This window comes from Chanos chanos, chromosome 4 (genome assembly GCF_902362185.1).
Source record: "Chanos chanos chromosome 4, fChaCha1.1, whole genome shotgun sequence".
NCBI lineage: Eukaryota > Metazoa > Chordata > Actinopteri > Gonorynchiformes > Chanidae > Chanos > Chanos chanos.
The window spans coordinates 34,574,881-34,600,711 of record NC_044498.1 but is presented as its reverse complement, the minus strand read 5'-3'; the positions used below and the strand labels follow the sequence as shown (position 1 = coordinate 34,600,711).

The 25,831-nt window shown below is 38.0% G+C and overlaps 1 protein-coding gene across 16 annotated transcripts in view; it reads right to left on the bottom strand.

Annotated features, from left to right (window-relative positions):
- Positions 1–25,024, bottom strand: part of LOC115809138 (neurexin-1a-like) — a 226,294-nt gene extending 201,270 nt beyond the window's left edge. For 7 of the 16 annotated variants that reach the window (XM_030770669.1, XM_030770675.1, XM_030770680.1 and 4 more), the window contains exons 1-4: positions 24,313–25,024; positions 11,632–11,649; positions 10,467–10,496; positions 9,667–9,678 (exon numbers count right to left, since the gene is read on the bottom strand). In XM_030770669.1, the coding sequence (XP_030626529.1) occupies positions 9,667–9,678; positions 10,467–10,496; positions 11,632–11,649; positions 24,313–25,024 (772 nt within the window). Of the gene's footprint in view, positions 1–9,666; positions 9,679–10,460; positions 10,497–11,631; positions 11,650–24,312 lie in introns of all 16 variants that reach the window. The other 9 variants (XM_030770674.1, XM_030770681.1, XM_030770670.1 and 6 more) reach the window with 5 other exon arrangements.
- Between the last annotated feature and the right edge of the window lie 807 nt (positions 25,025–25,831).

Below are 25,831 nucleotides of genomic sequence, written 5' to 3'. Positions count from 1 at the left end.
CTACAGGATAAGCTATGCCTTGCCCGTATGCCTCGGCTCAATAAACTGATTGTAGATGACATGGTGATACAATATGTATATTAAACATTTGTACGAACAGAATTATTTTCGTAAATTTGTAGTATGGTTTACTAGCGATTTGGTATCGTGTTGCTCAGGGGTCAAGTATTCATTTCAGAAGTGTTTTGTTTAACCCGTACTCATAAAATGATTTATTTACCTCAACGTCAGTTGAGTAGACGGTCCTTCAATGTGGTTGAGATCGCATTCGTGTTTGCACTGCAAATAGAATGTGGTCATATACGGTCAAGACCACCTCCAAATGTGGTCTGAGTGCTCGGATCTCAATGCAACCGCAATGTGCATTGGGTTTACACCTAGCACTTTAGAGCTGTCCACTTGTGATCGGACCACCAAAATCAGACCTAATGCAAGGTGTAAACAGGGCCATTGTCAAAATTGTACCATCATAAAAAGGTCTATCATCAGAGAGATGTAAAGGGAAATGAGAAAGTAAGAGTAAGGCTGATGACTGAAAAAAAGGAAATGGTGGAGAACCATAGCATGTTAAGAATACTACACTCTCTCTGAACTCAACGCATTGTGTGAAGAAAAGGATAAAAAAAATCTTACTTCCAAAGCAAGGTGGCTTTCCTTGTTAATCCGCAGTGCATTAAAATTCAGGGTTTTTTCCCCCCCTCATTCTGCTTTATCCAAATGGGTAAATATTATATAACATTAAATCTTCTCTCCAAGGCAATCTCTCTACATGACACCCACATACCCACATCATTGCTTTACAGTAACACTATTCCTCTACAGCAGTGGGCCCACATTCAAGTTGGTGTCATGTAGACATAGAGTGCCGCAATCAACATGGAAACAGCTTTGTTTTTTATGCAAATTAAAAGGATTTTAGCATTTTTGTAATTACACTGTCTATTCCCTACACATCAGAACAAAAAGTAACTTCAGATTTATACAGTTAGTCTTTAATAACATAATGAGTAAGCTTGTGATCTTCAGTGGTGCTTTCTATTACAAAATGGAAGTGCAAATTATGTTCATCAATAGCATCATATTGTGGTCACTGTGATTCATGGCATATTGAACTTGAACTGGAGCAGTGTTTGTCTTCCCACCACTCCTGGCGCAGTAAATAGACACTCTGCTCATGACTGAAGACATGCAATAGGCTATTTATACAGCACTGATGGAATCTGTCCACAACCCAAGAGGCTAATGGGACACTGCTTTATTATGACAGGGGCAAATACTTAATTGTCAGGGCAGGTTTCACTACCAAGCCTTGGGAACATTCAGTGAGATTCTAGACTCTTCTGCCATTGTAGTTTCCCAACATTATCTCTTTAAACCGTGGCAATATAATTTCTTGACATTACATGTGATTCATATTCTAAACAAAGCCTGTTCATTTTGGCTGAAAGGTGAGAGTGAGAAGGATAGAGTGAGCTGTGGGCAACGGAAAGAGTGAGAAAGATGAAAGTGTGTCTTTAAAGATTGGTTCTGTCCCTCAGGACACGTTGATCTTAAACGTAATGGCTCTTGGTGTAGCCCTCCTGAGACAAATTGCTCGTGACCCTTGTGGATTTGCCGGGGCACACCCAATTGGAAATGGACTATTCAATTTCCCACAGGGAGCCTGCGCATTTCTCAGCATGCCTCATTGCTGAAACATTCCCTTTTGGTCTTAGAGGTTATCCAAGTCTGGCACACTGATACAGGTTTGCAAAAAGACTAGCAATACAAATACGTTCATTCACCTAGATATCTCATTCACGTAGCTAAATACCCCCATCCCGCACCCAACCCAAAACATGTAATTAATATAATGCATCTCACTGAATGACTAGTTCTTCAACCTCAAGACATTTTTTATTTCCTCGTGTCAGTGCTCTTCTGACTTGTAGTATGGCACTGCAAGCAGACAGAATGGGACAAGCAGACAGTCACAGAGCAGCACCGTGAATATGAATCACAGTGAATCATACAGAGCGAAATTAATAGCACCGTATCTCCTTCAATAATACACACACACACACAGATAATCCAGACATGACAAATAATGTCTGTCTTACTCATGCCAACAGATTTAGTTGTTATGGGGACAGACTAAATAAAAACTACAGTCTATGTAATGAAGCCTCTTCACTCAGTAATTAAGCCACTGGATACTTATCTAAACTACATCTCTATTAATACCCGCGATTGTGCAGTCACAGAGTGTTTTTCCTACTGAAATTTTAATTGCTCTGAAACAATCAGTAATGAGGAAATGACACTTTTGTATCACATATTACAGAACTTTGAGCTGTGTAGTAACTGTACCTCAAAGTGACCTCAAAGAAACCTTTACACCCAAGCACAAGTAAACTTTTTCTTTTTTTTTCTTTCTTTTTTTCTGTACAGAGACAGATTCCAATGCAAGAATAAAGAGTTAGAGTCTTCCTTTCATCTTATTTTTGCATAGATCTCTGCATTCCTTTCTTTCTTTAGATCGAGGAATAGACTTTTTCATCACCGCAGCCTCTGTGCATCATCGACCAAGAATATTGATCTGTGCCAGATCTCCTTCCAGTCCACCAGGGGAGCCAGCTGAACCTATTTCATATTGATCTAACCTTTTTCTTTTTTTTTCCACACTCCTCTACCTCCTCTCTCTTAGTTTTCCTGTGTGGACAGGGTGGAATTTATATGCTTGTCACTCCTTCCAATAAATATATTTTAGAGGAGATCACTGATAAATACTAATTCAAAGTTTTCTTGTAGTAACAGACTTTGTTTTTCCCCAGAGTATGTCACATTGTCTCTGTGCATGGGGCTGTGCCTGCATTCAGGGCCTTTGCCTCATAGAAAATCAGAGTATGCCAGGTTAAAGAAGAACCTATGGTCCACTGATCAAACTCTGAATCTTCCACAACAGACAAAGATCTCTCATACAATGTTTGGGCCGAGGCAAAAATAAATGGTGATACTTGACTTCTTTGAAAAGTGTACTTTAATGCCATATTAAAACCTTTAGCCAAACGAAAATCTAGTCTGTAGTTAAGAGACGCAATTGCCATCAATACTTCAAGGAATGTGTTACGCGTTTAAAAGTATGCTGAATTACTTTTACTACGCTCACATCTGATCTGCATCATAAAAACTCCGAGAATCCATTTCAGTGTTGTGGCTGATCCAACTGGGATGGTCTGTCAGGTATTTTAGATGTTCCCAACCTGTTTTAGAGGAATAAATACAAAGGATCAAACGGACTAGGTGAATCTGTTTAAGCTGAAAGTGAAGGTCTGAACAACAACAAGAATATTAGTAAAAGCCTGATATTGTAGCACACCATGGATTACCTGGTAATTTGGTTTACTGCTCTAAAACAGGCAGGAACAAGTATTTTAAGATAATGACGGGCCAGTGTTTGATTATTATGCCGCAGGGGCACACTTTTCCATCTTGGAGTTTCCTCACACACAAAAAAATAGGTCACTTTAGAAAAACCTAACTACTCCCCTAGCAACCCATAACAAAGGACCATGGGCAAATTGTCCAACCCTGACTGAGTCTACTGTGAGGATCACTTCAATATTTCTAATTTTGCCTGTGGCGTTTGAAAAAAGACAAACATAAGATGAACACTATTTCAAATCTGTGTCATGTTCTTTGAAAATGGTGATATGTTCTTACTGGGGAAAAAAAAAAACCCACAATATACACATGGGTTTGGAAATTTGTTAAACAGTCCAGACAATTATGCCTCTAATCATGAAGGTCAAGCTTTGTAAATCACATTAAACGCACCAATCCATCTATTTGCATAACACCTAGCTCCTAGCTTGCCTTTTCCACCCTCCATCCTTTATTTTGCAGCAAACCTCCAGTAACCTTGAGTAAATCCATCCTCCCTAAACTCATGCACTCTGTAAAGCATAAATAGTGAAACCTTTTGAAAACTGGATTAACAAGTACTACAGTTCGCTATATCACAGCATGTTGATTCAGTTACTGTGGATTACATTTTTTAATGAATTTTTTCCTCGAATACAATCATAAAAGGTAAACAAATAACATATATCCTATAAACATATATCCTAAGTGGAATGGGAAATTCAGAGCCAATTAGATGTGTGTATTGTGGTGAGGTGGGCCAACATATCAAAACGAATGATTTGGTAGGTTCACTTCAATACTTTCTGCCAATACATTTTCACTCCTCTTTAAACAACAACTGTGAATTCAGCAACATACACATTTTCATCTAGGCAAGTCAAGTTCTGTTCAACAGTGTCCATCAGAATCCATAATCTCCCAACTGGAGTAATGGATTCTGGGAAAGAGATGATCCTGTTCTTCACACATCAGTTTTCACAGTCTCACCCTACCCTGTGCGCTCAAACATGTGATGACATAGCCAAGAGGCAGTATGTCCCACAGAGAGCAGAGAGAACTCAAAATGAGGCCACGCTATGCAAACGGGCAACAACATTAAAAGTACTGGAATTTGCAAGGCAGTTGAAAAACAGGAAACAACTTTTTTTTTTTTTGTCAAAGGAAGCAGCACCAAAGCTTGGCTCTATTGATGAAGAAGAAAAAAAAAAGTCTGACTTCCAGAGTCAGGCAATTTAAAGTCTATCTTTCAGATGTAATCAAAACTGAGAAAACACAAATGTCATTTAACTGCTTGAACATCATCAAATTCTTGTGTTTGCATATTCAATGTGAAATGCATTTAGAGGCCAATCTGTCAAAGTACTATGAGCCAAGAAATGCTATGTATTTTAGAAAATGTTTTTGACTATTCCATTTCCATTCATTTTTCTGTAAGTGCAACTCTGATGGCCTACTGACATTCCTGAGATGTGTAAACAAATATCGAATTCTTGAAAGGAGATCCTAACATCTTAAGTGACACTTTCCACAATGGATAGCAATGACAAGCCTTTTTCATTGCGTGAAAGTCATGTGTACTTGTCAATTCAGAGCACATCCTCTTACATGCTGTACCTTGTCAGCTATGATACACATATAAACACGTGAATGACATGTTGACATATTAGTCCATACAATCTCCAATAACAGTTTTAGCTTACAGTCCTACTGTAGGCCAGAGGACAATGCATTGTGTCCTTCACACTTAAATGATCAAATCCAAATGACATTTCTCCTTATAGATGTCTGACTAGCTCCTGACAGTTAGGGCAAGGCTGAAACACTCTAGGGCATTTATTCATATCCTTTGTGAAAAAGCTGTCATAGTCCTGAACAGTGAAAGCGTGTAAACTGTGTTTCTGCAACATTGTGTACTTCTTTTATGTGTTGAGAAGAAAGCTGAAAATGACAAGCAAGACTTTAATATGCATAAGTAAGGTAAAATGACCTTCAAAATGAAGAAAGGGATTATAAAGTAACCTTAAACAAAACCAAGTCATACTTCTTGTTGACAAGTGTAATCCTGACTGACAAAGTGTAGTGAACTCCATTATTAAGACGGCACCTTTCAGGTTTTTAGTGGGGAAAAAAGTTCTTCCTATCACCCCCAAAAGCTTGAGCTCAAACTTGGACAGACAAAATGAAAAAATAATTTCCTTTACACGAAAAAACAATAGTTTCCATTACTAAGACTTTTGCACTCATGATTGTGACTACACAGCCATAATTTCTTTTTTCCTAAATTTCTTATCCCCAGGGCGTACATACTTAAGAAGCATTACAATAATAAATATGCTAATACCAGATTATAATCTTTATTGCTTTGAAGAGGAAAACACATCTGATATATCTGAATTTGCCAAATAAAATATTAAACAGTTTCTGTTAGGAAACAATTAAAACACATTACTTGATGAAACTTTTCTCACTATTATTTTCTCACTAATTTATATAAAGACATTCTACACTTTTGCATGCAAAAGTCCTGAGTTTAAAAAGCACAGCACATCCTATTACAAAGACTGTACTTATAGGGATTTAGCTTAACTTAAGTTTACTCCATTAGTCTATTTATGGGAACAATAATATTACTATTATAGCGTCACAATGTATAGCAATATTGTCAGTGATATTGTCCCTGGTTTTGCAGGAGAGTAGGATATCTCAGTGCTATGTTGCCTCCCATTCTGTTCTAAGTCAGAGTTTAGCTGCGTCCTTTCCAGACACCGCCACGTCATATTATCAGTGTGCTGAATTCCATTTAGATCAACCACAACAAAACTTGCTTTTCAAAAAGAATTGAGTCTGAGATTGACCTACGAATGTCTGGAAGATGAAAAGTCGACAGAAGAGAGCAGCTCCAGATTTGAAAGTAGGTCAGAATTGGGAATAAAATTTCCTGTGCTGCGCAGTCAGACTGTTCAAAACAAATTACATACTAGCCTCTAGCCTACAGAAAGACCAAACGCATGCTACGGGAACTTCCACCAATTAACATGAAAAAAAAAAACAAAAAAAACTGAGCAAGCATGAAGTATATAAATTGAAACATTTCATATTTTGCTGTTTTCCAACAGCTTAGGAGTGGCCCTAGGTTGACAGTATTCCGGTACAGCAAGCCAGTTTAAAATATAAAAATTTACCTAATCTTAATTAATCAAAATGCAACTTGAGAGAGAAAAAGTGGAGCTGACTGATATGAAACATATTTCAAAGCTTGTGTCATTTTGTTGACTTAAATTGCTGCTTCAGCATCAGTGAGGATAACCCTCATCGCTTTAGTTAACCAAATGACAGTTGATCCTTGTAAAGAGTCATTTTTCAGGGGCCCAAACACCACATCTGCCATAATCCCACTGTCACTCTTCCAAATGTAGGTTTTATTTTTTAGTCTCTAAAGCTATCACAAGAGCCAAAACCATTCAAATTAAGGCTAAGAATTGTGAGAAAAATTGTTTGAAATCAACCTTTAACCACTAGTTATTAAACTCATACCCTGACTGGCTGAGTAGTAGCCCAGCAACCACAAATATTTTGCAGGATTTGACCCCTAACACAAGTTGCAAAATCAAAATTCTTTTTTTCTTTGCCTGAGCAGGGCTGATTTTCATTATCCTGTTTATTTTCACCATATTGTATTTTCCACTTCTTCTTTTTTTTTTTTTTTAATAACTTCATTTTAGAAACTAGTCTGTGATCATCTGCCCAGTTATGATGAAGACAGGCCTAACAGGGTCTTTTGAGTCCCCAAAAATTTTTTGTACTTTTCTTCAGACATGCTGCCCTAAGCAAAACAACTCTTTAACTGTGTATCAAAGAGAGGGTATTTCAGTGAGCTAACTGATGAATACTAGATGATATTTTTAGGACTAAATATGACAAACCTTGAAAAATTTGGAGAGCTTTCCACTCAGTTAATGCGGAAAGTGATACATCAGCACCTTAAGGACCGGCACTGCATAGTTTAAAAGAACCCTTTTTTCATTTAACAAAAGAGGAAGCAATCAGGCCATAAAAGTACACTAATTTAGTAAAAGCACACTTTTACCTCTGAAACTGGCTCTGTTCTGTTGGGAGGCCCTTTAAAACTCCACACACCACTTTTCTGTGATGACAGCTATTAAATAGCATGGCCGTTTGTGTGCCAGTCGTTTAGCAACTCTTATCCTCTTATGTTTACAGTGTCTCTCTAACTGAAAATGGGGCTTTAACAAGTTTTAAATCAGAAGACTACCAAGACCAGATTTTTCCAGGAATGTAAAAAGATACAGTGAGCAAGAGACTAGAGATGCCTCCTATGACATTAATGAGGATAATTAAGTACACTGCCACAGTCAATCACAAACTTAGAGCCTTGTGTGTTTATGACTGTGGCAATGCTATAGTATTGAAATGAACAGAGGACAGAGAGGGACAAATGAAGGGCCAAAAATTAGGAACTGTGTGCTGTTTAACAGTTTCTGCCAAGTCAGCACTTGCACCATGTCTCTGCCTGGACTGCCTTCTGCCACCTCCAGGCTGGTAGTGGGTGAGGGGCACTATTTCTGGATCAAGATAGCACAGCTTTAGGCTACCCAGCAAGTGCCAACTCATCTAGTATCAGAACACTACTCCATTCCATTGTCTGAGTCTTTTGGCTGTATCCTTTGATTGCACTTACACTGTGGTGTCAGCTACAGCTGTAACATATAGTTGTTGCTGTTGTTATTTAGTCTATTATGACACATAAACTTTCAGCTGGCCATGCAGCACTCCAAAGGCTTTCTCACAGAAAAAATAATCTGTTGTGTTCTGCTTCCATATTGGAATAAGCAACAGTAATTCAAAAGTTGTTCCAAAAAGCTCTGGACATTCTCTTTCAAACTGCAGACAAAAGTAAGTCTGGCAAATCTAACATACAGCACTACCAGTAGATGAAACCAGGCATAAATCCAACGACTCCAAATAGCACTAAGCAGACAACCAGAGTAGCATCTGATATAGCATCAGAAAGGAAGATTAACCGAATAGCACTTACCTTGAAGACCAGTTCTTTTCTGTTTTCTTCATATCCTCAGTATTTGTTTACCCACGAGTGTGCTTCTAACAAAGATTATTATAACAACATCAAGTCATTTTGATGACTGATGCATGCAGTGTTTCACTTATTTCTCAATACAATGTTAAATTAATTCTACTGAAAACTAAAACTATTTTGATGCCTTAGTTTTGCTCACCTTTACTTCTGATGTTAACAAACATTGCATAATTATATATATTTTCAAGGATCTTATAACTTTGCATGTAAATGGGCAATGTGTGAACTCACATACTGTATATATATATATATATATGAATCAGTTCTCTTACCTGATGAGTGGACATGAGACAATTCGCACAATATAGCACAAAAGATATCACACTACACTACGACAGCTGCTGTAAATCCTAGTCCTGACTACCTCTTAAAATGATACTAATTAAAGCTGTCTACTGTGAATAAGAGCAATGCTTGAATTTAAAATATGTATGTTTCCAGTATACTGACAAGTTAAAACTTTTCTTGACATCACGGATTAAAGTTTTATTACCTGAAATGAAATTCCGCTCAAGCTTTCAAAAATCAAAGCTACAGATGTAACTATCACAGCCATTTAGGTTTTATCTCTCATATTGTAATTTGCTGTTATTGACAAATATTTTCAAATATTTCAAATTGTACTTTGTCAATCGAACTTACGGTAATCATCTCCACAGATGTAGATATATTTCCTATCTATCATAGAGGAGAAGATTTAAATGGCCAGCTTCAGATGGCCACTTACCCGCAGTACAGAGGGCATAGTGAACACCCCAGTCAAAAAAAAAAAAAAATCAGCAGAAATGTTCTTCACACCTTCCAGTCCATTTTGGATGACCAGATAACAAACAGTTACCAGAACAAATGAGCTGGCACACGTTACCACCATTAAAGCAATCCCCTTTGTGAAATTCTTGATTTACATGCATCAGGCCAACATAAAAGCACTTCATTTCAACAGCGTAAGCCCATAGCGAATGCTGCACCTACCTTTCTCCATATGTATTTTCAGCATATTCATCATCATCATCATCATCATCATAAAATTGACTGTGACTTTATAGAATAGCATCCATATGCATCATATAAGGTCACAGATGATCAGCTAAAAAGCACACACACGCACATACATAGGAGGAGGAAAGAAAAAAGGGGCTGAGTACCTTTACTTTTACCTATAGAGTTTGATGAAATTGTTTCCATGGAGAAAGCAGGGTTCCAGACAAAGAGAGAAACAAAAGGGAGAGGAGAGAAACATTCATAAGATCTATGACCACAGGACAGGAGGCAGGAGGTAGGCAATATTAAGTTAATAATGCAGAGGAAAAGACAAAAGTGAAAGGAAATGGTAAAAAGTAGAGAGGATGAGGGGCATGTAAAACAGCTGACGGTGAGAACAGTGATTCAGCATTATTGAGTAACAGTCCCCTCTCTCATTTCATGCTGAGGTGCTTTCCCAGAAACTCATGAAACTGGCTTAGGTAGTAAGAGACGGACAGTAAGTGGATATCAGTTACGGTCAGTAGAGAGATCCTTGCACAGATGTTTGAGGGCTTGTGTGGTTTTCCATAATTACTCTCAAATTCAAAACACCTGGGGTCTGATTATCTGACCTTTGAATGACCTTGAACATACAAAAGTACCAAGTGATTGGGGAAACAAATGTGTAATATATTTGGTGCTTAAAATGAGCTTCTTCTAAAAAGCATGGACAAAGCCAAGCATAAAAAGAATAGCCAAAGAAACAAATGAGCAAATTACTTTGTCAGCCCAGGTTCAGCCCAAATCATCCACATAGCAAAAAAGAATGGAAAATACAGCATACATGAGAAGCACATGAGTTTCATAGCAGTAAGAAAGTGAGAAGCAGCTCTGTTTTCTTTTTCTTTCTTTTTTTTGACACACAAAGGAATGGAGTGAAGGAACAATGGAGGAAATAGTGGAAAAGGAACAGAGCCCATACCTTGGTCGCCCATCATCAGGTGCGCAAGACCTTAAAGGAAAACAAGAGTACAGTCAGCAAAGAACAAGGGATCATGGGAAGGTACTGTCACACTGATGCACAGGCATCTATATGGAGATGACTGTGGCTCTGAGTAGGATCATTAGGGTGGGAAGAGTGGGATGGAAAGAGAGAGAGAGGAAGAGAGACAAAGGTTGCCCGATAAGCATTTTGTTTGTCAACCAAGGTGGTTGCAATGCCTAATCGGTCACACTTACGAGAGAAATATTAGCAATAATTGGTTCGCCAGCAATCGTCTTGGAAAAGCCATTCTCAAAGACTCCTTCCCAAATTTTAACACCCCCCACCTCCCAACATGCCCCAATACCCCAATAAGTGTTATGTATGGTTAAATATGCTTTTTGTGCAAGTGATACATACATCCTTTTTAAATGTTCCTGGAAACAAATGTCCATACTTTTTGGCAGAAAATGTCTTTTATATTGACAGAGCTCTTAGACATGCACTTTTCCCATTAAATTACACATCCATTGTTATTTAACAGAGTGGCCAGCATTTTCATTGTCAGTTCAGGTATACTCCTGAGCACATAAAATAAGCAATGAAAATCTGTAGCTCACTAACAGGGCTGTGTGCCATTATTCTGAAATGATCTTAATAAAAGATCATGTGGATCAGTCACCTTAAACAGCAGGCTTGATGATTCTAAAAAGTTTCACCTGTCAGAGCTGAGTCAGAGAGTTCATTAAACAACAGCTTTTCAGTTGCATTTACATCTAACCTGGGGGTGAACCATTACATTAGTTTTCATGAAAAGGTTTTTCGTTGTTGTTGTTGTTGTTATGATGAATAGCAGTTTTGATGACTGATTTATTCAACAGTCAAAATCTGACATTATCCTGTACAGTTATCCTCCAAAAAGCAATTCACCTTCCTGTCTCCTCCTGTATCAAAAACTGACCCCCCCCCCCAGCCCCAATATCTGGATTACACCAAGACCAACAAGCAAATTAAAAGTGTATTCAATAGGTCACTTACCGTAATGCTGGAGTGATGTATCAAATGTAATAATAATCATAAACTCATGTTTAAAATGATGAGCCAAAGAAGCCAACAGAACACTTTAAAAAAAAAAGAAAAAAAAAAGGAGAAATGTTGTACCCACCTTTAGAATAGTTGTCTTCTGTAAGCACAGACAAGGCAGGGAAAGAGAGAGGAAGACATTCATTAAGCAGCATGCAGACCAATACAGGCCTTTGCATGTCGTTACCATGCAAGGCATCAAACATCACATGCAAGTGTCCTGTCACCACTCCAGCAGGAGCAGGGAGTAACGTTTCCTTGGAGACCCTTCTGTCATTGTCTCCTAAATGTATTTAGTATTGTTGTATTCAGTCCTCTCTGTATCTCTTGATCTCACACTTTAGCTTTATTGACAGATGAGACTGCTCTTTGGCCAAATCTTGTGAAAGTTGTGTTATTTATCTTTTACTCGTCCTGCGAATTAGCTTATTCAGAGAGTGAGAATTAATATTGTCTCCCCTGATATTCCTATAAGAGGTCGGCATGTTTGATTAATGTTGCAACTGCATAGGGATTTTCTTGTGGTAAGGGCATCAGTCTGGGAGATTTAATAGGTTAAGGTGAATTTTATATAATGATGAGTAGCAAGAAATGGGAGACTATGGTTATTTTTAAGAGGAAAGTACAACTACTGCACAGAACTTAATTATAGCTACAAGGTGTACGTTCTTATGATTAAACCTGCCTAAACAATATGAGTATATGAAATAACTGATGTAGTGCTGCTCAGTGCAGACAGACTGAACAGCCCAAAGGGAATAACAAAAGCATGTAAATACTTGTACTGCTGCATTAATCTAAAGTAAATTTGTGTGATTGTAGTGCAAAATTAGTTATCAGCAGACACTAAAAGTTGTAGCACGGGGGAAAAAAAGCTAAAAAAAAAAAAATGTGCAGAACAGACTCGTCATGAAGTTGGACAATGGGTGTGACTCCAAGTGAAGAATTAACATAATTAATATGTACAGTTAGAAACTTAACAGGTGTGGGTGAGATATGTCAGGTGAAGAGCCACATTAAGTGGATACAGAAGTCTGGAGAAACTGTGACTATGAGAAAGCATGCATAATAAAGAGATGATGACCTTACATGCACCTCATTTTAAACATCTCTGCTATTTAAACACATAAGTATTGGACTATAACAGAAATCGCAGTCATTACTGGAATATGGTAATAAATTGGAGAGAAACAACAGCTTTTAAAAGTTACTGAAATGAGATGTTACTTAGATGTTGTTATGATTTGATATGATATTATCAAGTATTTGCAGAAATAAACAAAGACTGTTATCAACCTCTGAATAGTAAAAAAAAAAACCTCTTAGAGGCAGGGATATACATGCACTTCAATTAAGTGATTTAATGATGTGGTTTTTTTTCGTCTATACGATTATATCTTGTTTTGAATTATGTAACTGTGACAAACCCTACTGTAAAGATTAGCAAGTATGGTACGATTGTGATAAATTAGGATTATTCCACTGTCCCTCCTTCTCGTTTTGATCCCATGGGACAGATGGCCGGTCACCCTGGCTCCCCTCACAGCTGCAGGCTCCTACCTCTGCCGTTTGGACGCAGGCCCACAGTCAAGTGATTTAATGACCACAAACTTACCAGTATTGTCTGCTCCCCTTGCCAAACACACGGCATGCATCACAACCAAATTACAACAGCAGCATTTTGTGAACAAAGCAAGGGCCATAGCACGATAGCCTTATTTTAAATCTAACTATTTATTGGTTTGGGGTTTTTTTAGCAGTTTAAGTTTTTTGGTTTTGTTTTTTTAAAGTGTAATTGCTTTTTCTTAGAGTACACAAAATGACATGCCACTATAAAAGCAAAGGTTTCATTTGTGCATACCCCACTCCTCTGCCTGCCCTGCCCTGTCCTACACAACTACAAAAAATTGCAAACATTCACCTGGCAATGATGTGGAGAGAGATGTATAAGTAATTCTGCAGATATTCATACCTCCTAGAATAGCTATCTAAAAAAACCATACGCTACTATGCAAAAGTATTACAAAGAAAAACCTGACGCGTGGTGTGGAGTCTTAGTTGAAATAATTCATTCATAATATTCATATTTTTCTCACCAGCTATTTTACAATTTAAAATGCTACTGTGCCAGCAAAAGAGGATGGGCAGAATAATTAGTGATGAAAGAACAAATGTGTTATGGCAAGGGGAATAAAGAATGCAATATGATAATACTATTTATTTTTCACATACTGCCAAATGCACTGGTTTGTCACAAAGCGAGGCAAGTAATCAGTTGATCTAGGTAATCTGTTATTATTTCCTCTTACACAGCTTATGCAAATCAAAACAATAGCATATCTGATAAAAGATAAAACACCCAAATAAAGATAAAAACACAGAGTATTAAAATGTGAGATTATTTTAAGAATAATTAAAAGTAAATTAAAAATGTTTGCTAACAGTAACAGGACACATAAAGCAATAGTGCATGATCCCCAGCAGGGACAGCTGGTCATTTTGTATGTAGGTCAGTTACTAGCATTACGTGTAAATAAATAAATAAATAAATAATTTTAAAAATCCCTAAAAAATGGAGTACTACTAATCAAAAGGCAATATCTTAAGGTAAAAGGTATACTGGAATAGACAACTTTCTCTTATGGGATCAAAAGTCAGTCTTTTGCCTGTGGCTACTCCACAATCAGCTTTATTCCATTAACTGAATTATTTGGTTTATGACAGACACATAGGTCATCTCATATCTGATAAGGGTGTGACCCCATGGATAGATTTGACCTGAACCTGGGGTAAACAACTGGTCACAAGCTTTATTCTTCTACCCAGGGTTGCTGATGATTTCATTTGGCTTCTAATCTACATCCATATTTTGAGATACTGACACTCTGTCTTTCTTTTTTTCTTTCTTCCTTTCATACTTTATAAAAGACCTTGAGGAAATCGTTGCCTGCAGTTGATGATTTGCTTCCAGTACACTTTGGACTACGCTTTCCTATCTTTTGTTAAAAAATGGATCAAAGCAACCTCACTCCTTGAAAAAGACAACAAATATTCAACATATCAGCAAGTACATGTTCATTTTTTTGCCAGATGAAATGTCCTTGAAAAATTACAAGGTTACTTTGAGACTAATGGTTAAGTTTAGGGATTGGGCTAGGGTAACCCTAACCCAAAGGGTAACCCTAACCCAAAGCCTGAACTTAACTATTAGTATCTTTGTGGTTTGCTGCATTACAAAAAAAATGTCTCATAATTCTTTGTATTTTATTTATTGTAAATATAGAATTTTATACTGCAGTCACTTTTTTTCTGCTGCTAAGTGTTAAATGTTGCACCATGGTTCCAGGTAAACTATAGTTCATTCCTCACTCAGCACCTGGCTGATGCACACTAGACTTGACATGACTTGACATGTCTTGACATGATTTGAAATGTGTAATGTTGAAAACAATAATTAGAATTGAGAAAGGAGAAATAGTGGCCACCAATGGACAGTGTATGCAACTGCCTTCATTTCAAATGTTGACATTTTCCCACAACATTATGTGATATATTTACATTCGTCTTTAGGGGGTATTTTAGGGAAAGCAGGAGGGTAATAATGTACCGACTACTCAACTGAGAAAATCTCATGATTATGCACTACTACAAATCATTTTTACCTGCAGCCCACAACTGGTAACTAATACAGTTTGGATATGATCTCATACAGTGAGCACTTTATGATAAACCACTCAACTACTACATTACTAAACAGCAAACTATTTAGTCTCAGACCAAGACATCCAACAGATAGAACATTCATTATTCTAGTTTTCACAACTAGACCTGACTGAGCTGATCGAAGGTTTGCTGATTAAAAAGCAAGCTGAAACATGTTTATACTGGCTTTGAATGGAAAGACACAGCAAAAAGGTCACAGGGGCTGGAATTGAGAAACTGGTATACACAATATGTCAGTTAAGTTACAGGTACATTAGACTTAATAGACTCTTTCTTCATAAGTACATCTGTAAAACTATAGACTCTGATGCAGCCTTGATACAAATGTGCTACTGTAAACAATTAAGAGTGACAGGAGTAGGGTACTATCTTCCTACACACAGAAAAGAGACATACACTTCATACGAAAACAATCCAGTTTCAAGTACTCAATGCATTCTTTAAGACAGACCTCCAAAATGTCAAATCAGCTGCCCCGTTTGCATAATCAGACTGAGCTAAGACTGACCATTGTGACATTGTCTGTTTCAGGCTTTGTCTTGTTTATTTGAGTAACAGGAAGGTAAATGACATTCACTGTATTCACTACAACTCTGACATACCAAACCACAGTAGTGCTGTCATTCACTGGCTGTTTGTCAGATTCTATACCAGTCAAGAAGAGAGATGGCTGTGCTTTTGTCCTTTGATTCAAGCTATTCTGTCTGTTTTCCTGTGTTCACAGCTTCCTTGTGAGTGGTCAGTACATGTTCTACTATTTTTCTACTTCAGCACAGAATATCTCACCAAGGTCTTTCTCTGCTGTACAGTCTATTGTTAGTGTTTGCATGCAAGATTGAGTTAGGAAGTAAAGGCAACTAGTAACAATTTTTAAAATTAAGAGTGAGTTTACTTAGCCTCAATATGTAAAACATGAGTCATTTTTCTAACAGGAAGCTCGGGAACTCCAATGCAGTGCCTGCTAACTTGATGACATTTAAAAATTGGTACAATTTGAGAATCATTTTGCTGCATGTTCCAAACTACGCAAGCTTAATTGGGTGTGTAATATAGCAGCTGCAATGAATAGGAAATCGATTGCTCCACTTTTCGTAAAATTACCTGAAAAGATCAACCTACCTCTTCAGTGTAAATCTGAAATGCAATATGGATTTTTTTTATTTTTACACCTATGACGGAACAGTGACCATTTTAATGGTTAGGGGCAAGTTCAACCAGAACGTATGTTTCTTTTTTTTTGGTTGTTCTTACTATTTGAATTATACAATGAAAACCACAAATCTAACAAAATCACTTCACATTATTCTAAGCCATATTGTTCTAAACAGTACATTGTACAATTTATCAACTCTTCTGTATGTGCTTTTATAAAGTGGCACTTTCTTCCTCAGAGACAACTGTCTAATGGGATAAATGGAAGTGGAGACTTAGAGGAGACAAATGTGTGTGGGACTGAGCAACAAAGGTCAAGCCCACCATTCAGGCAATGGATCAATTTGTTGTTAAATTACAATTTAGCTGAAATCAAGAATAATGAGTACTGGTGTGAGTTCATTCTTCAGCTGCGTGGGCTCCACCTAATGCTTTCAATGCCAGACACTTAATGGCATCTTACAACTCCCCATCTCTCTCACTGTTTCCCTCAATACACAATAAGCGCACAGGGGCACCAGAGGCTTAGTGACCAGCCTGCCTGATGGAAATCGATGGAAGCTGCACTAGAAGCCTATGCCTGGTGTTGCATTACCCTCCTCTCCTACTAAGTGTCTTTTCCCTATTGTAATTCCTTAACCCTGCTGAATGTTTGGGTTGGTGTTTGTATATACAGTATCTACATAACAAGTAGTCTTTGTAGTTTTTATGTTTTCCTAAAAACCCTAGAACTTCACTGCCTTGCAGTCCAATATAGTCACTGCTGTAGTTTGATTCTGCCATGTGTTGTCAGAACCCATTTCTGCAGTATATTAACAATAGCTCTACTTGCTGCGACATACGACACTACAGTGACATCATGCCTCCACTACTATTGCTCTTCCATCATGGAGCGAGAGGATAACAGTGGCTCACACTAACTCCATATAACATCATTCATTTGTGAGTTGCAGGCCCAAAATTAATTTAAACATACAAGCTCGCTGGATGCAAGCGCTGTCGTGAGAAAAACAGAGATGGAGTAGATAATGCTCCATCTTGCCCCACCTTTATTGCCCTTTATCACTACCAGACCGGCAGGGTGGAGGGTGGAGGGTGGGGGGTAGGGGATGGGGGTGGGGTGAGGGGGTGAGAACAGATGCACCGTGGCCCACTCCATTCTTCTGCATCTTGCCAGTTGCCCTGATCCCACAGGATAATCACAGAGTAGCTTATAGTTCTAATAACCTTAATCCTAGGATTGACAATATCTAGGATAGTATTACAGATGTGAAACAAATCTTCTTTTTGACATGCAATATCTCTGATAAACACAAGTGATACTCTATGCAATGGGATTAAGTACGGGAAAAAAAAAAAGCATGTGCAAGTTCTGAAGTTATCTCTGCATATTTCAAATATGCTATGAGCTGCGAATTTAACAAAAGTGGGTTATCTGGTTAGATTCTCCACTTCAATTCTCTTCTGCATTATCAGGATGAGATAATGCATAAGGATTGTGTCTTTCTTTTGGGGGGGCTTTTTGTTTGTTTATTTTATTGTTGAATAGACATACACACACACACACACACAAACTTGAACAGGCTAATTATAGAAATGTATTAGTGGTAATTACCACATGGCAACGTGGAAGCTGACACTCTGGAAGCTAAGCATTTTCATATGGGTAAATGTGATTTAAATTATCTTGGCATGCAACAGTAATCAAACATATCCACTGCGTCTCCCGCACTCCATCCTAATGATTATTCCAGTGGCACTGTAACACTTCTCACAGATGCTGTTTGAACTTTTAAATGGTGAAAGACTACTACAACATCTAAGCCTCAAGGACTAAGCAAGGCTAAAATGATGTAAGGCAAGGATCTACTATCTTGGGGACACAAACACAGTTGGGGTATAGCTGTGTTGAGTATGCAGTGTTTTAAAACTATGACATTACTCAGAGTTGTAAGTCATAACTATAAACGATTGCGTAAAGGAGCCTGCAATACGTGTTCTGTGCCTGCAATACGAGACAGTGAGGATCTATCAGTCATTTGAAAAGATGCAAAGATATGGCCCTCTTTTGTCAGCAATGAAACCATTGATCATTAACAATAATCTGCCAAAGTCTATGCATGATCAATAGACTTACAACAGAGCATGTTTAAATGAACTCCTTTAAAATGCAAACATACATGACATGAAAAATATCTTATATGTACCTGGGTTTTTTTCTCTCAGTTGGAGGCAGTGAAAAACAACAAACACCTGTGATCCTGTTGCTGTGAGAGTGTGAGATCCAGAGATGAGGACTCTGGAGCTTCAGTCATGACGAGCATTTTCCTGTATCAATCCACACTTCAAACTGAATAGCCATATAAGAGAATAATGAAATTGCATTCAAAATAAGTGCAAATGAGATCTGTTTTTTCCCTACATCCCAAATATGTCATTAAACAGATGAAGAGCCACTTGAATGGCCAAGCTCAATAGCCAGCTATTAAGGGCTTTTATCTGACAAATGCCATGTCACTGCCCGTGAGCTATCACCCTGCATGACGCCAACCACTGTCTATTGCAACATTTCCCAGCCTACTTCTCTTTGTCTCTGAACAAGAGGTGTGTCACTGTGCCGTGACTGACATATTACTGCCTTGTGGCATGCTGGGTGCTACCCATCTCTCCAGTAATAAATCCTGACAACCAGAAAAGGAAATTCTGGACTGTGTGGAAAGATGCAGAAACCAAGATCAAGTTCACACCTACATGAACCGTAATGTGTTAGACTCAGCAGCTGTGTCTGAGAACAAACACTTGTCACGGATGAAAGAGTTCTGAATGCTAATTAATATATCTGAGTGTGTGTGTGTGTGTGTGTGTGTGTCTATGTGTGTATGGGGTGGTGTGTAAAGATTTCCATGCTTGTGTTTATTTGTAATATCTAAACGTATAACTAGAAGTCCATGACTTGTCAGTATGAGTTATTCTCTCCAGATTGGTCACTCTAAAAGAGTGAAAAAGGGCTTTGTCTCAGAGGAGTGAAGTCACTGTGTATCAGATACACTCTCTCTGACAGTCAAGTGCGGTTATATTTAAAACAAGACAAAAAAATCCTCTGGGAAAATCCCTCTTATCTTTTGAATCCAATCGGTGGATTCACATAGACAGCAGTGCAGTGGTAATCTGTTTCTATGTGACTGAGGCAGCAGGACTCTTTCAGACTGACTGACACTTTTCCTGGACCAAACACATGAGTCAGTGAAAGACTGTTGGTGAAGAACATTACTTTAAGAGCTAGATTTGATATTTTCTGGCTAGTCAACAAAAAAAACCATTGTTTAAACAGAATCAATTTCTATCAACTGCAGATGCTTTTAAGATGACATCATACATCTAGACATTGTTAAAGGAACAAAATCCAATCAACTAAATCCCATTAGCTACACTGACATTAGCAACCATTTACTGTCAGAAAAATAATTCTCTTTTCCATTTTTCATTACAATCATTTCAAAACTCGACATTGTGGGAAAATTGGGGAATTATGTGGAAATGTGACTCATTGTACTGTTTATGTTGTTTTAAACTTTTTATTTACTATAATTTGTTTAAGTCCCTGTAATTCAACCATCCCCCTCCCTCTTCGTCTCTCTGTCACTGTCTCTCTGCCCCTCCCCCCTCCTCTTTTTCTGCATCCATGCATTTTTATCTCTGTGCATCTTTTCATCCATCGTTTGATAATTCCAGGTTATGCTGAGACTGAGGTACACATCCTTTTCTCTCTTTCTCTCTCTCTCTCTCTCTCTCTCTCTTTCCTGAACTGAGACAACCACCCCTGGAGCAGCATTTCTCAGAAAACTTGCTGAAACCCTGCAAATGTATTCAATGTAAGAAAACACACACACACACACACACACACACACATACACACACACAACATTGACAAGACCACAGCATCAAAATATTAGCTTGCAAACACAAACTGGCAGAAACACAGGGGATCTTTTTAGGCTGTCAAAACCAGAAAATGGACGTCATTTGACTCACCCATGACTTCTTAGACAGTGGGTAGCCTAATACAGACAGCCTACATGTAAGAGCTAAGCACATTCCATTTCATTATGGTGCAGAGACCGAGTCATATTGTGCATCTATGTGATTTCACTAATGAGAAGCTCAGGCCCAGGGTTTCACAAGCACAACACAGAGCAGTGCATCTAAATAATTGTTTCAAACAAAGGGATTTATCTCTGTATGTACTAGATGTTGGGGGGGGGGGGCAGTATATAAATCCTGTAATCCTTTCCTCTGATCAAAGTAATGAAAAAAGCTTTTACATTATTTAATGGAGGGGTACTAAAAATCGCATTTTAAAATGGACTATATTTGGAGAATATACTATTCCTTGATTTACTCTTCTTTAAAAGATGCATATCATGACTGAGAAAAATATAGTGGTCTGACAAATTTCACATCTCTGTTGATTCACACATTGAAAACACATTCCTTGATGTATGATTAATGATGTATGTTTCCAATTCTGCAATATATGTTCCATCATGGGATCCGCAAGTCTTAGATCTTTATATTATGACGCTCACAAAATCACACCACCAAATTACATATTAACTATTGCATATTACTACTGAACTTGATGCTTTAATGTTTACACTGTGAGCTCACACTGTGAGCAGTGGTTAAACAGGAGAAATTCTCTTTTACGTGGAGTATAAGCATATACTCTATAAGAAACAGTCACCTGCATGTTTTGTTTTTGGTCTTTTTTTTCTCCCTCAGATTAATTTGATACATCCCATTGCTTTAAACCAGTATCTGTGGTACAGCACATTCATTAAATGAGCCATAATAAGAAATGCCACTGCCTGATGTCAGCACTTGTTATGTCACGCCTTTCTGGCGCAAAGCACAGGGAGTGGGAGGGGTAAAAATAATCAGGTTGAGGACAGAAAAAAATTCATAGTGAGTTAAGCAAACAATGTGTCAGTAGCTCTATAATTAATCAGGCCGAGATGTTGACCCATCACTGACAAAGCATGAACGTCCAGTCATTTCTGCGGAAAATGCTATTACATTGAGATTATCTCCAAACCAGTGGAGCAATATAGAGCACATGTTATCGTTGTAAGGCATTTCAATGCACGTTTGTTATGATACTTGTTAACGTCAGCCAGAAAGGCACAATGGGTACTGAAGGACATTAGATATAAGGAAGGTTATTAATGGAAACTACCATCTTACAAAACAGTCCTGTATCTCTAAATGATTTCAAACAGCAATCAATTAGCGTGGGCGGTACTCTACAGGCAAATGTCTGTGTTTTTATTTTTTTTACGTTTCCCAATCCACTGCCACGCACCAGACTTCAGGTTAAGTACGTATACTAGCACAGGTTAGACAGAACTGGGTTATACGTTGCTGAGATGTGTTTTAAAAGACAGAAAATAAAATAAGCACATGCAGGCATAGTGAAAGATTGCCTTTAGGCGGACAGAAGTGATTTTAATTTACAGCTTGCCCTTAATTTACTCCCAAAGCCAGAGGCGGCTCTAAAGGTGTTTTTTTTTTAATAATGAACTACAGATATAGATAAAGTATCATGACAGACAAGTCATCTCTTATCAGGGACTTGATATCTGTTTGTAGCATCCCTGTCGTAAAAGCTCTATCTACTTCCAGTCAGCAAAGCTCAAGTTATGCATGGCAGTAATCAAACATGCCCAATTTATGCACAAAATCAGGACACAATAGGGAACTTATGTTATCTTCATTGGCTTTCTTTCTGCACGCTGTAAACCACCATCAGACCTTCATAATATGGCAAAATCAGGAGAATCTTGTAATTCATGTCTACTGATGTAATAGCTAACTGCAAATTAGTATGTTGGTATATCCAACAATTATCATCACATTGTTAAAAATGACGTATCATTATCGAGATTGGGACACTGTTCTGCAAAAGTATATAGTATTTTTTTTTGTATATAGAGTAATTATTACCAGTTGATAATAATTACTCTATGTCGTGAAAATGCACTGCAACATATCATTTAGTATTACATCATAATTTTATGCACTTACTATCATCTATGTGTAAATGTCTAAATACATATGTATATGTAATAAGTGTTGATCCAATTATTTGCTGAGGAGCCATAATGAAAGGATTGTGGAACCCCTGCCATGCTGCACTGGCATCCCAAAGGCCACCTATTACTTTACTGCCTCAGGTGATACTAAATCCCCAACATAATACTCTGATAGCCTTTTTCAATAACAAAATGGGCAGGGAGAAAATCTGTGTTTGTCATAGTTTTTGTGTCAGGCTTCTGCCAAACCTATTAGATTAGTTCTTCAATACTCTCAAATGATTGTTTTAGCTCAGATTTACAAGTCATCATTTTCTCCACGTGGTTGGTAATCAAATCAAATAATCAAAGGTTGCAGCTACCTATCTCTACTGTGCACGGGTAGTTAGTCATTCTTGAATCCAACTGTGGAAGGCAAAGTTTAATGGAGTTGCAGTGCGACCTTGGCTCTTTGTGCATCAGGTCTTGGACATGAATGCAAATGATTCTCAAGCTTAAAATATCACACGCCTGTGTTTTCAGGGAGAAGCCTAGCTTAATACACCTCCTGTAGCATATGGATATGAGGGTTTGCTAATCCCAGTAAATCCACATGGGAAACAATTCTAGTGCTGCTGGATAAAAACTGTCCTTACAAATATGAGATCGTCTTTCAAAATCAAGATTCCTTCAGAGCTCCGCAAACACATGCGTGCAGAAGGTTCCACACTGCAAACAACAAGGACAAAAGGTATCATCTCTCCATTTAAGATAAGAAAATTAGACAGCACTGCTTGGAAAACCACGAAAAAGTGCATATGAGTCACAGTGAGGGGGAATGTAGTTGGAATGTACGATGCAGACTAAACACCCAGGTACATTCTGACTATAGCTCCATACCTCATTATGACCAATAACCCAGGCCACCTACAGCAAAACCAAGACTGAAACATTATTCTAGACTGAAACATTATTCTAAGGTTTATACTTGTTAAAAATCAATTTATGCGCATTCAAGAAACAAGAAACTGCAGTGAGTGCTCTGAACCAAAAACTCATAATTGTACCAGTAGCCTATATACAGTGAAGGTTTTTTTATTATTATTTATTTATTTATTTTTTACCATTGCCAATCTTATATGACTACAGGCAAAATTCAAAATTTTATTTTTTATGCCTAAGATTTAAACATACATACTTACATACATACATACATACATACATACATACATACATAGATAAGTGTAGTGCTTTCTGGTTTTCTTTAACAAGTCTAGTCAGTGATTTATGTTTTCATGCACCTTGTGGTATGCAACTTTTTGTTATCCCTCAGCCCTGACAGTGTTTATTAATGGAAACTTTCAAAGGGTAAAACAAATGAGATAGATAACTTCATAGGTCAACGAATCCCTGGTGACCCAAATGGGGTGATATGTGTACACCTTGGAGAATGTTGTACACCTGCACATTTAGCTAATGAGGCCTAGTAGGAACAGGATGACTAATTAAGGAAGTCGTACCAGGGACGATGATGAAACTTTAAAGGAGACAAGTCATTTGAAGATAGATTTACGTATTATCTTTTGTCAATAACTGCATTATTGATTGAAATGTTTTGTTAAATCAAAAACAGTATTGCAGAGTCGGGGGAGTACATGCAATGGTCATCGCATTTTAGTACGTCATCTAGTGACAAGTACAAATGTTAATATATCATATGCTTAAGCAAAAATAAATAAATAAACAAAATAAAAATGGGGTATTTTTTTTTTTTTTTTATACTTTGTATGCGAGAAATTTGAATCCAGATATCTTACCTTCACTGCAGTCCTTCCCCTGAAACCCAGTTTCGGAACAGTCACATGTCGGTTCATTGTTGACAACACTGCAAACTCCTCCATTCAGACACATGTTGTCTGTGCTGCATAGATCACTGCTGACTCCTGCACTGTTGATGAGTACAGCTTCACTGTTGTTGACTTTCAAGTCTGTTATCCAACCTGTAAAAGGAGTTTGGTCCTTGACTGCATCCGATGTTAGCCTTAAAGCAACAGATCTCAGTTCCGGCGGAATCCCTCCTAAAAACAAATGACTGAAGACAGTCATGTCCCTTCTTTTTGACTTCACTTCTACCCATTTGACTTCTTTGTCCACTATTAGGGTGGTGTTTTTGAAGTTTCTTCTAATGGTGACAGAATGCCACTGACTGTCATTCACAGCAATGTCTGAAAGCACGGTTGCAGGCTCAGCACAGAAAATGGAGAAGCGAAGATTGAGTTTACCATTGACAATGAGGAGTTCGAGGAAATCACAGAAGCCTTCGTCATCAAAGTAGACTAAAAGCCCATTAGAACTCTTGGTTTTCATGTTGAAACTCATTTCGCTTTCGCAGCATGCATTCCACATTGGAAAGGTGGCCCACTGGCCTTCCGCACCAGTGAACTCCAAACTGGCTCCAAGGTCCACCATACCACAAACAAACAGCCCTACCCAAAGTAAATGGGCACCATGCTGCATTTTAAGCACCATGATCCTAGAACAGCTGTGTCTGAGGGGGAAAAATGATACCATAGGGTGGAGAAAGGTTTTAAGCAGAAAACCAGTGAGAGACAGCACTAAGTCCCATGAATTACACCGGTTGAAAACAAAAAAGTATAAACATAAGCATCTGCATTGTAGACCTAAAATACAGCTTTTACATATCTAATAAAAATCATACACTCTCATTTCCCAGCCAGCATCTTCATATCCAGCCGTTTTTTTGACACTTTAGGAGCTGTCTCTTCACCTTGCGTTTCTTCCTGTCCTTTAATGATATTCCAGATTCCTCAGAATTAACTACGTTCAACAATAAATCCATCCATTTGTTTTCCGTAAGTTAACAACATCGTACTTTCCTTTTTCACTAGATGTTGTCCGGATAGTTATCTTGTCAACGGAGCTCTACAGTCCACCCCGGGATTCATGCCGTTGAGCTCGAGTGCTAGACGTCATAGCTCGTGGCTCCTTGAGCTGACATCCCGCCAGCTGTGCTGAAAAAAATACAAATTGTTCAACAGCTCCGCGATAACTTATTAACACAATCCACATCAGCAATATCCGCCTTTACGTTTCAGCCTTCGGAATGTATGTTCAATGTTTATTATTTCTTTTATGAACTCCAGCACGTCCGAAAGAAATGCAACGCGAACACAGCACGTAAATCACATTTGTATCTAATTATCTAATCGAGATGTTCAGGAGTGGCAGCCCCGTTTAATGACTGCCTTTGCTCCAATAGCCCTCAAGTAGGCATATTGCCAACCAACAAGCAACCGTATGTAAGAAAAAAAGAGG